At 41.8% G+C, this 13,077-nt stretch overlaps 1 protein-coding gene across 6 annotated transcripts in view; it reads left to right on the plus strand.

The window, feature by feature from the left end:
- The window catches only part of NRP1 (neuropilin 1), a 146,731-nt gene that overhangs the window by 54,618 nt on the left and 79,036 nt on the right, over positions 1-13,077 (plus strand). For all 6 annotated transcript variants that reach the window (XM_069547378.1, XM_069547379.1, XM_069547377.1 and 3 more), the window contains 2 exons: positions 3,632-3,813; positions 10,240-10,467. In XM_069547378.1, the coding sequence (XP_069403479.1) occupies positions 3,632-3,813; positions 10,240-10,467 (410 nt within the window). The remainder of the gene's footprint in view (positions 1-3,631; positions 3,814-10,239; positions 10,468-13,077) is intronic.

Genomic DNA, 13,077 nt, shown 5'->3' on the forward strand with positions numbered 1-13,077 from the left:
ATGTCAACAAGATGCCTGGGACTTAAGAAGCCTGGGCTTAAAGCCAGGAACACTCATGAGAAGAGCCCCCACCCCACCACTACCCTGGCCAAGCCTTCACAGCTGAAAAAGGAAACCTTGGGGAAATGTCTTTAATTGTAAGAAGGTTAAGCAGAGAGAGCTTTGCTTTATTCTCAGTAAAGATTGGCTACTTTACCATTATTCGTGCTGGAAGTGAAAACTTAAAGGTAGACGGTTTAAGAAGAGAGATGGGGGAATTCCCTGACAATCCAGTGGTTAGGACTCTGTGAGTCCAATGCAGGGGGTCTGGGTTCGATCCATGGTCAGAGAACTAAGATCCCACAAACCCTGCAGCACAGCCCAAATTTTTTTTTTAAGAGATGGCCAAATCCATAAGATGCTGGCATTCCTATGATGAAACGTGGGGCAGTGATGTCTGAGGAAGGGCTTTCCTACACAGGTGGGTGGTACACTGTGGACCCAGATGCAGCCTCATTGTCACCTGGAACATTCTTTTTCTGGAGCAGGACTCCAGAGAAACAGATGGGCTAACTTTGTGAACCCTCATCCGTGTGCTACGTCACTTCAGTCGTGTCCAACTCTTTGTGACCCTCTGGGCTGTAGCCAGCCAGGCGCCTCTGTCCATGGGGATTCTCCAGACAAGAATACTGGAGTGGGTTGCCATGGCCTCCTCCAGGACATCTGCCCAACCCAGGGATCGAACCCAAGTCTCTTATGTCTCCTGCATTTGCAGGCAGGTTCTTTACCACTAGCGCCGCCTGGGAATTCCATGAACCCTCCACTAGCTTCTCTGAAAGAGTCCCAAGACACCATCCCCAGCTCTCCTCCCAAGCCCAAGCTTGTGGATTCAGAATGCAAGTCAGACAGGTGCCTCCAGGCTCACCTGTGCAGGTCTCTGGTATCAGGACCGAGGATGCTAGCATCGCAAGGAACACAGTGCTTGCCATGCCAGCAGCAGTAACAGAGCAGTGCAGCCGGCTAGGGGATCGAAATTTGCAAACTCGGGATCCTGGGCCTCAGGCCAATGCAGGCTGGGTGCGTTACTGTGGTGACACATTAAGTCTCTGGGGAGGGATGCTGACATACCAGCTGCATTCCTGGCATCACATTTGCCAGCGAGAAACTTATGGAGTGGAACTGGTCTCAACTTCAGAGGGAGAGGCTGGCTGCTTTTTTAACTTCCTTGGCAGTATCACCCTTTGCAATTTGTACGCGTACACCCTCCTGAATATTTACATGAACCGCTCTCTGTGATACATTTGGGGGCGCCTGTCGGATGGTACCGGGAAGGAAAGTGCTAAAATGATAGCAGCATCCTGGCATATGAATGTAACTATTGTGTCCCTGAAAAATCCCATTGCCTAAAATTGGCACTTAAGATGCAGTGACTTATCTCTTGCTGGGTAGAACGTCTAGTCCCTCTGCCCCTTTTAAAAATAGCTTTTACTGTTGCCAAGAGGAGAGCTTAGAATTTACCACTAGCAGATAATGTGGATTAAAAGACTAGCTTCCTCCCGTTATACATCCCCAGCAGTCTAATAGCTGAGTTCTCTCATACCTGGGAGAGAGGTCTCTTTGCAGAAATGCCCTTTAGTCCTCAGAATGGCTGACCCACCTCTCTGATTTGTGTCTGGAAGGCAAAATGCACTAGGATGTGGCCACTTAGTATTCAGACCATGTCGTGATGCAAGTAAAAAGCCTGTAGAGCAGTGCTGGACACACAGTCGCCAGGCCAAACACAGCCAGCCTCTCAAATCACAGTTAAATTATAAGCGAGTGTGGGGTAAACTGCACAGACCTGCCTAGTCAATGAAGCTGCAGAGATAAAAGGAATTACTGCATAAATGCCAGCTTGTGAGGCTTTCAGGAGTACAGAGGCGGGGTTCTTTCCAGTGGCCCTCAGTTGACTATAAAAAGCCACTGAGGATTTTGAACATAACACCGTCTTCATCCTCTTCCTCCTCCTCATCCTCCAGTTCTCCTCCTCCTTTGTCTGAGCATGCAAAGCATCTCCCAACGTATAGAGAAACAAACAGTTCCTCTGTGTGGCTCCATAGTTTTTCAAAGGACAGTGATGCTCACTGGCCAGTGATTGCTCTTGCAGTCAGCAGATGCAGCAGGGGAAATGGAGTTAATACAGTAATTCACATATGTTAATACTTCATTCCATCACTGTCAGCTTTATTTTCTTCTTGATATACACAAGGCTGGCACACAGTCTTAACTGATGAGGTAATGTCATTTTTAATTGAGAGAGCCTTAAGCTATCCACTTGGACTCATGATAGCATCTTTGCAGTTGTCTCATGAGACTTTACATAAACATAAGTCATGTGTCCTGGACAGTTTGAAAAGGACTGCTAAGGATGACATTGGTCGTCATGAAGATTTCCCGTACTTTGATCTCTTTTAAATTGCCAGATGCAGTTTATGTTACTGCCATATTTTAGCCATCCCTGAAGTGAATATATCCCAGGACTTTTGAATCAAGTTCAACAGAGAAATGCAGGTTTGAAATGAATGGATTGTAATGTCTTCATGTCAGTTCTAGAAGAAATATGGAATCCAAATGAGATTATCTGGTTATCTGACTCCTAGGTGACTTGGCAAATAAAACATAGAAAAGGAAGAGCAAGACACTAAGAAATAGATAATGCCAAACAAACAAAAATATTCCTGTTTTCCTAGGAGATGCTACTTCACTGGAGATGGATTTCCATATTTTAGAGATGAAAAGGTTCATCCAAGCATATGTGTTATCTCAGTACATTCTTTAGGCTAGTATTTTATTACTGCTCCCTTTATCAGATACTTCAGTGTATTATCATTAAGCTTGAATTTTAAAAAAATCATATCACTTTGGTGATTCCAATTCTGTCCTGTTTTCTTTTCCAATGACAGCATTCCTTTAAAGATTCAGGCTGGTAGTAAACACTTACTTTTGAATTTTAAATAAACTTTTTTCCTTGTAGAGATTATGTTCTACAGTTCAAGTTGTAGTTTTAAGGGAAGAAAATCTTTGTTTTGACCACAGTAGATACTGAGAGAGGTTTTTCTCCTTCAAAGCCTGGAGTTTGGTGGAATTGAGTTAAATAGTAAAGAATCTGTTTATTATTCTGCGGCCATATGTTTAGAGGGTCGCTCCCAGAAATCAAAGTATTATTCATAGAGAGCTCCAGCCGAGGAGACATTTTGAATTCATAAAAGAACTTCACAGTTTGAAAAGAATGCGTAGCATTATGTATTGACACCCCCCCCAACCCCAGACAAAGGAACACAACTTAATAATAGAGAATTGTACTCATGAGATTTTCCTTTCTCTTGTTAATTGGTTACTTTAACTGACATTGTCTGCAAGTATAATGGACACCATTATTCTTAACAGTGCTGCGTTACCAGATGATGTGCACGGACAAGATGTAGTCCATTTTAATTATTTCATTTTGCGAGACTTCTTTTTTTCCCCCTCTCTGTGAAATCCAGCAGTGAATGCAGATAGCACTTATTTTTTTTCTCCTGACAGACCGTGGTGGAGAATGCTGGCTTCTAAATGACTGAAGTTAAAAGGACTTTTCTCCCTAACCTGATGTTTCCTTCCACTTCTGTCTCAGGTATGACTACGTGGAGGTCATTGATGGAGAAAACGAAAATGGACGTGTATTGGGAAAGTTCTGTGGAAAGATCGCCCCTTCTTCTTTCGTGTCTTCAGGGCCATTTCTCTTTATCAAATTTGTCTCTGACTATGAGACACACGGGGCAGGATTTTCCATACGCTATGAAATTTTCAAGAAAGGTAAGTGACCTGCAGGAGACCAAGTATGACTGAGTGGTCACGAACCTCACTCGATCTCGTGAAAGACAAAGTGAAAAGAAAGACCAGGAGTGATGTTTTTAATCTTTTGGTAAAAAGTCAGATATTCCCATGACAAAAAATGCTGAAAATACTTTGCGCAAAGGAAAGTTACCCACTGTATGGAAGAAGTATGTTTAAAAAGCTGTTTAAATGTATTTTAGAAATCAGAATTTCATCATTCTAATATACTGACCAGTGTTTTTAAAGTATATACTCTGTAAAGCTCCTTTAAGGACATTTATTCTTTTCTTTCTTTTTCAAAAATAAGTTGGATCTACTCTTGAAGTTTCATTTATTTCATTTAAAATGCGTGAGTCCCTCTTACCTGAAAATGATGTATTGGGCTGGCCCAAAATTTCATTCAGGTTTTTCTGTAAGATGATACTGAAAAAACGCAAATGAACTTTTTGGCCAGCTGAATACATCCTGTTCCCTTTATTTTATTGCAAAATCCAAAATTGGTCGCTCCTGGGAAAATCCAAGTAGTAGTCCACTAGCCTTAGAGTTTCAAAAACATTTGGAGGAAGAAACTTTCCATTAACAGAAACATGGTTAGGGCAAGAACTTCTTGGAGGAAAACAAAATAATAATGTTTTAAATGACATTCCCCTTCAGAATTAATTATCCGCTTGCCCCTCCAAAATAATCACTTACTAATCTTTTTTCAGGGTTTCCCTCGTGGCTCAGTGGTTAGATAATAGAGAGTCTGCCTGCAATGCGGGAGACCTCGGTTCAGCCCCTGGGTTGGGAAGATCCCCTGGAGAAGGAAATGGCAACCCACTCCAGTATTCTTGCCTGGAGAATCCCATGGACAGAGGAGCCTGGCGGGCTACAGTCCATAGGGTCACAAGAGTCAGACATGGCTCAGTGACTAAAGCACCACCATCTTCTGTCACAATGGTATATATTGGGACAGGATAGAGTCTGAGAATGTATTGTCTCCCAGGTTTGACAAATTAAACTCACATATCAGCCAGTTAATAAAAATTGTATCTTCATCTGGATGTCACTGTTTTCCACAGCAGCCTGTAGATTCCTGCTATGAATTCAGTCCCACCTTCCCTTTTAAGTTGACATTAATGTGTGGGAGGCCCTCCAGGGACAGAGGTGACAGATTTAAATGTATTGTCCTGGAATATATGAAAAAGGGCTTTATTTAATAGAAAAAAATCTAGCCACACCAAATTCGAAAGCCTAAGGTCTTGTGGGTCAGTGGCCACTGAGAATAACAAAAAGGACTTTAAGCATTTCTGGGAGCATTGGCACAACATCTTTAAATTTCAAAGAACTCTGGTACTGTCCCATATAAATATGGGTAGATGGAGAGAAGTTTCTTCAGAAATTCATCTGAGCACATGCTTAGAAAGCCTTTAGTATAAATAACAGCAGACGTAGGATCTCAGTGGGCTCACATGACTACGTATGTATTTCCTTGTGTTGAAAGCTGTTTGACCTATGTAAATCCACGTATGCGTAGGTACACACACGCACAAGCGTTTACTTGCTCACCTGCATCTGACAGCATCAAAGAAAGAAAGTGTCAGAAAAAGAGATAAGAACAACTTTTCATTGTCAGTGTTTCCCAAAGATCTGAAGGTGGTGGGTGGAGAAATAGCAAGATCCTCCCTAAGTCATTAAGAATTCTGCTTCCTTCCAGATGAACTCAGCCCTCAAACTTCTGTTAGTCTCAGATGCACTGGGATTTCCCCTCTGTCCCCACCGCCCAGTGCCATCCTTGAGACTTAAAGCCTTATTTTCTTCTACATCCAATATAGCTGCTGGTTCTTTTGGATTTTTGTTCAAAAGTCTCAGAGAGTCACGGCTTCAGAAATTCCAAATCACCAGACTGTACACCTGAACCTTATATAAACTTATAAATCAACTATAGCTCAGTTAAAAAGAGAGTCTTACAGCTTTCTTTCCACATCCTCTGCCACTGAACAAATAGAACTGTCTAATGGTTATCCCCATGCTCTCTAACCCTACACATAGCCTCTCAGTCATCAAACTGCTATCCCCAGAATGCCTATGACGGGTATTTGTCACCTGTCAGGTGAAGCCTCAGTGTTCTCTGAGGTCATGCTCAGGTCTTGACATCAGCTGCTCCCAACCTTCCTGGCTTCACTTGCACGAACTCACAGCCTATCTTCCTGCCCCAGGTTGGTGGGTGCGCTGGGTGAGGCCCAGCAGATCTGCATGTGAATTTTGGTGTGGCCACTGCCCATCTGTGTGAATGTTCAGAGCCTTGGATTCCTCATTTGAAAAATGGATAACTGTATCTAGCACTGGCTCTTTGTGAAGATCGGTTGAAATGAAAACACGTAGCAGAGCATGTCCCAGAAGTTGTGTGCCATACACACTAACGGTTACAATGAAGCTGGTCCCTCCAAATTGTACAGCACTCTCTCTCTCTTCTGGCTTAAGCCTCTTAACCTCCATGGAAACCTGGCTCCAAGTTTATTATTCTTAATTAATGTACTCTTCATTTTCTTACACTTACCCAGCTTGTCCCCTGTTACACAACACAAATTAATATACACTTATAGATACTGTATGTATATATACACAAATACAACTGTATTTCACTAACCAGTATGTTTTTCCTAAATATTTTCAAGTTTTATCACGTATATGTGTCTCATTTCCCAGCTAAATTAGTACCACCTAAAAAAGAAAACATCTTTCTCCCTTGTTGCACATACTGTAGTTCTTACAGATACTCCCTTGAAAGTCATGAACTAGTAGAATACATTTGCACACACATAGGTTCACAAACATTCTTTCCTTGAAAGCAGTTTCATGATAAATATTATAGAACCTCTGGTCTTTGAAAAATATGGCACTTCTTTCAGGCTGCAGCAATTTCAGATTTCTTCAAAACACATAAATTAGACTAATCATAATTGGAACCAATGCATTATTCGTTCACCTGTCGGCCTTGAGGATTTCTGGCAGAAGGTTACAGGGCCATTTTTGCATCCCTAAGGCTACATTTCTAGACAACCATTTTTGCCCAATGGGTGGCAGGGGATAGTGCCCACCTCTCCCCATGCCTCCTGGAGACCCCAGGACACCCTAGTTCTCTCCTCGGGTACCCACACTCCTCCTCTTCACAGATAATGAAACCTTGGGCCATCAGCCTAAAATGATTCTCATTCAGCTAAAGAATTTCTTGAGGAAACCTCAGCCTGCTCACCTCCCACCTTTCCGCTCTCCTTCCCCTGTCATCCAGGCTCAGATGCTGGAAGAAGCTGTACCATTTCCTATGGGTCTCAGTCAGGGAAGGGATGGCATTTATTGAAAGCAGGATTGGTGACTTCATATGTTATTTGATTAAGAGTCTGTACATTTAAGTATAATTCCAAAGGGGATATCTTAGGTATTATCCTTATCCATCCTGATGGTCCTTAACAACAAAATGTGGTATGCCTGTGGCTACACCAGATGCTCTCATTCTTAATAACGGGGAAAGTGCGGTGTCACTGGGTGCCCCTGCCGTGTGTGCATCCCTTACCCAGCGGCTCACACCCTCCTGGGCACCCTGGCTACTCACCCTCAGTCCTGTCTGTGGCTTGTGTGTTTACCCCGGGATCCCTCAGTCCTCTCCTGCCATCATCCATTGGGGGAAGTGCTCCCTCAACGGTGGCAGGCTTGTACAATAAAGAATAAGGAACTCATTAAAACAAATTTTATGTCTAATGGAGAAAGTAAGAAATTACAGAAGCAGCTTTGGGTTTGAAAGGCTTTATTTTCCAACCCTAAAGCCCACTTCTCATGTGTGATGCACAGAACCTGAGGATCAGGAAGATTACGAGGTCACCAAGGCTACACAGCAGGTTAGCAAGGCGGTAGAACTCAGATCTCTTGGTGCTCCATGCAGCTTGCTTCCACTTCTCTGTGGAATGTTCCCATGCATGCGTGCCAAGTTGTGTCCAACTCTTTGCAACCTTATGGACCGTAGCCCGCTAGGCTCCGCTGTTCATCGGATTCTCCAGGCAAGAATACTAAAGTGGGTTGCCTTGCCCTCTTCCAAAGGATCTTCCCAGCCCAGGGATCAAACCCACGTCTTTTACATCTCCTGCATTTGCAGGCAGGTTCTTTACCACTGGTGCCACCTGGGAAGCCCACAATGTCCCCAACCTTTGTCAAAATACCTGAGAAAACCTGGGCCAGCTTCCAAAGGAATCTGACATGACAAGCATTGGAATTTATTTGACTTTGAAAGAGCGCCCTTAATTCTGTTGGGTTTTTTTTTGTATTAAATCTTAACCACAACTGTATAATTTTATCTTTTGAAGAAGGAGAAAATATTGGAAACTGCATTAAACTCTGCTGTTTGCTTTGCCAGCCAAAGCCCTGGGGAGGAGGTTGAAGGTCTTCAGGGTCTCTGTTCCTACATCTTGGAAATAAAATTCTAAAGGGTTCCCAATTAACTATATATGAATGAATGACTTTTGAATTAATGACAAATTGGCATAGTTACTGTTATCTCAGATACCACCAAATAGCTTAGAAACATGTTAGAAATTATATAGCACATTCCACAATCTCTTTACTTGAAGCTGACATGGCAAAAATGCCACTTGGTAATAATTTTTTTAACCAGAATTGAATAGATAAGCATTTGAAGCCATTGTGTTGAAGGGCGAGCCCCATTGTAGAAGGATTTGGGAGGTATTTATTCAACTCAGACCTCTACGGACCAGGTTTATTGTGCCATCTACTAAGTAGTCTTCTGCGTCTCCAGGACAATGGCTAATATATGCATGGGGAGAAAGAGACTGATTTGTTTTCTCAACATTCTGCCAGATGCACTGACGTAGAGAATGAACTTAATAGCCCTCACCACTAAAAATAGAGATCTGTTAGTTAAATTTAATGTATATTGATGCCAAACATGTTGCATTTAGTACTTGGCACTTTGGAAGAATATTTAGTTAAGAACAAGCTCCACAAGCTTCCCTATTTGGACCTGAATCCTTATATGCCCTTGCAGAGTCCCCATCAGTGCGACAATAGCCCTGGAAAAAAACTGTTGAACTGGGACTTCCCTGGTGGTCCAGTGGTTAAGAATTCACCTTGCAATGCAAGGGACCCGGGTTTGATCCGTGTTTGGGGAACTAAGGTCCGACATGTTGCAGAGCAGCTAAGCCTGTGCATTGCAACTCAACAGTCCATGGGCCACAATGAAAGATGCTACACGACACATTGAAAATGCCACTGGCTGCATCTAAGACCCAACACCGTCAAATTAATAAGTAAATACTTTTTTTAAAACAAAGAATGGTTTAACCAAACATCCCCAGATTGGATCCTGAGATTCAGAAAGGTCAGGTCATCTCTGTTTACCAGACTGCCTTGGACAATCACCACGGTTGTGGTGGCGATAAGGGGCAGAACTGATAGGCTGGCGTGGATAGTCGGATAGTCTGTGTGGATGGGCCATTTTCAATTGTGTGGTGGACAGCGCCCTGTTCACTGCCAATTCCATGAACTGAAATTGTGGTCCTTTATGTATTCATAAGGTTGACTTGCAACAACTGTATGCATGCTCTGAACCAACCTAAATTACGAATCGCCGTAATTGTAGTCTTGATAACACTGAACTGTCATTTAAATGACACATTATAAATAAATACATTACACACACACACACACACACACACACACACACACACACACACACACCCTCCTGCACTGTATGTTGGGGAAGGTTAGGATGTCAACATTGGTATCAGGTGACTTGGAGCCACAGGACCTGCATCCCAGTTTATCATGCCCCCACTAACAGCCACACTTTACTGGCACACCTGTGTCAACACCATTCCGAATGAGTCACTCACCCTGCGTACATGTACGAATTACCTTTCACATTTAGTTTGTCAAGGAGGCAAAGGTCACATCTGGCAGAATTACTGAGTCACTGGTGGAGGAATCTGAAACCCAAATTCCCTCCACTGGATTCTCTCCCTCGCCTTTGTAAATGTTCTATTTTACCAATAAAGAGCTGTCAGCCTCAAGATTTAAAGATTTAAGATTGAAGGGGCTATAATTATTTCTCGAGGGCTCTGTCGAGATTTCTGTAGCTTACTCATTCATTGTTCCCACATGATTTTGTATTTGTCATTTCTTCTCCCCTCTGCAACAGCAGAAGTTTGTAAATTGCTCCACACAGATGGAAAACGAAGGTGAATGCAATAAATCTGAACTCGACTTTCCGTATATATCACCACTGTGAAAAGGCTGAGTAATGAGTGATTAGGAAAATGATTATAATGGTGGGCTTTTATTGGAAAGATAAACTGTCTTTGCCCAGGTTATTTACGTGGAATTTTCACTCTGCTTCTTTTTTTCTTTCACTCGTAGGTCCCGAATGTTCCCAGAACTACACAATGCCTAGTGGGGTAATAAAGTCCCCCGGATTCCCTGAAAAATATCCCAACAGCCTAGAATGCACCTATATTATCTTTGCACCAAAGATGTCAGAGATTATCCTGGAATTTGAAAGCTTTGACCTGGAGCCTGACTCGAATCCTCCCGGGGGGGTGTTTTGTCGCTATGACCGGCTAGAAATCTGGGATGGATTCCCCGATGGTAAGCACGGCACCCCAAAGGGGAAGGATCTAGGGGAAGGGCCCCGGGATCCTTTTACAAGTATCATATACATGCATCACTTTAAAAAGTAGCTCAAAAAAAAAATAAAAAATAAAAAAAATAAAAAATAAAAAGTAGCTCAAAAGGAGGAAGAAAAACAGCAATTTTCTTTATGCAGAGCGGTGATGAAATATTTGAGCCTAAAAAGACTTGGTAATTTTCTAGTCTAATGCTTTCATTTTGTGGATAAGGAAACAGAGGCCATAAAAGACTCTGCAAGGTCTCATAACCTTTTCTATGGGAAAATTGGAAGCAACCCATGGTTTTCCTGACTGAAGTATTTTTCTCATTTCATTGGCTTGCCTACTGGTTATTAATTCATAAACTCATCAGAAGATGAGCTCTTAAGACATCCATTAAATGAAGTCAGTCATTTTTCGAATGCAGAGACTGAGAATCAGAGAGGTTAAGTCCCTGCTAAAATTTTCACAGTGAACTATACACCCACTCTGCTACCACATTTAGGAATCTCAGAAAGGACGGAGGAGAGCATTTGGATGTTCCTAGTTGAGATGGATTCCTTGTCTGCTCTCTAGGGAATTTTTATCTTTGGGGAATCTAATCCGATTGGCACACATCCTTGGTACACGTTGTTCATATCCCCTGAGTTCATCATCCATTCAAAAAGTGTACTTAGTGAGCATCTGTCACGTACCAGGCGCTGTAGTAATCTCTCAGCAAACAAAGCAAAGGTGGATGCCCCATTTAGATTCTATCAGAGGGAAAGAGGTAATAAACAGTGCACATTACACACAATCGAATCACGTGCATGGGATGTTAGAAGGTAAGTGCTATAAACAAAAAAAAAAAGGAAAAGAAGAAAGAATAAAGGCATGAAAAAAACGAAGGTAAAGAGAGAAAGATGGGTGGAATTTTTTTAATAGGATGGTCAGGTTAGGTCTTATTAAGAAAATGAGCCAGATTTGAAGGAGGTGGGAGAAGTAACCATGTGGCCAGCTAAATTAGTTTTCCATTTCAGTCCTTATGAATTAGAAGGTGAACGGCAAAAATACACACCCAAATTCTGAACAAAGGGAGATAATATCAAATAATTTGTTGCAGCTGCATTGCTAGTCTTGTGTTTAGTCTGGTTTAATAGTAAGATTTCTCTGGAGAACACACTCTACACAGATCAGAAAGGGCAGCTTAGAAGTTCTTACAAATCATGCAGTTAGAGATTTGGAACTATCTATAAAATAGTCAGATGATATTATCGGATGGAAGGAAGACTATTTAAGTAAATTGTGAACGAAAGCTAATATCATGTGAAAGAGATTGCCTTTTTCTTAGAAATGACATTAAGTGATCGGTGTCATTCAGTTCAGCCCTGTTCCTTAGTGGTAAACAGCACTAGAGAAAATCTAGGTTTAGAGAAAGCTTATGTCATTGGAGCAAATGGGTGAGTTATCATTAGTTGAGTCTCTTCTTTCCTTTATTTAACCATCTAAACAGGATTATGATGATTTTATCGAAACTCCCTCATTAAGTAATGAGATTTGTCCAAACAGAGCTCTGATTGATTTCCAAATATTCAACCTGATAATTAGGAAAACAATATTATAATAGTATTACAATAATAGTTGGAACATTTAATAATGGGTTTATTTGTTCACAACCCAAATTTGCAGCCTTCCTTTCTAGAACTTACATTTAAATTGACATCTGAAAAGAAGGTCCAATCAACCAACTTATGTAGAAAGGAGAGCATTGTTATTAGTGTCAGGAGTTTTCCAAAGTAGTAATTTTCTGGCTCTAGAAAATCACTGAGTTGAAGCGAAGAACAATTAACAATATGGGTTGTCAGCCTGCAATTCACCCATGTTTTGGGTGAATTGACTTATTCCTAGAGAAAACTGGCTTTGGAATTAGAAAAATGTGATTGTATATTTGTTTATGTTCACCTGGCCTCATCCTGTCTATGCCAGCATCAGAGTGCACTCTTTTTTAGGCAAAATGAGAGTGTGTCCTCCTGGGTTTTTTTGTCAATGGCACAAGGAACATGTTTATCATCGTAGTTCAACACACAGATTTCCTTGCCAGCAAAATCAGTTTTATTCTTTGATATCCTTTCCAAAAAAAACAACCAGAGGCACTGAAGGCTTTTACCCATCAAGTGATTTTATGCGGCATTTTATCATAGACACCGAGTTAGACGATAAGTAATTGAAAGCGATTCAACTTGACTTTGAAGAGAAGCAGTTTGCTCCAAAATGTGAGATACGAGACATGCACGTGGAGAACCCCACTTCTCTAGCTACCAGTCTCTTTGAAGCTCCATAGATTCAAAACTAACAGCTCTGGAGTGATTGGTGGAAGTTACACATAGTTTCAGAGCCATGAACTAAGTGTGCCTGCAGATGCTTGTGCTGAATTATGGGGCCAAATGTGAATGCCTAGTTCACAGCACCTGGATGCCCATGAAGCCAGCCCTCCATCCAGGCTGGGGATAGAGCTGGAAATGCTCTGTGACCTACACTCCCAAAATTATTAGGAATTATTATTATGATTTTAGGAATAAGCTTCATCAAAGCTAGATGGAATTTTATGTTA

This window comes from Ovis canadensis, chromosome 13 (genome assembly GCF_042477335.2).
Source record: "Ovis canadensis isolate MfBH-ARS-UI-01 breed Bighorn chromosome 13, ARS-UI_OviCan_v2, whole genome shotgun sequence".
NCBI lineage: Eukaryota > Metazoa > Chordata > Mammalia > Artiodactyla > Bovidae > Ovis > Ovis canadensis.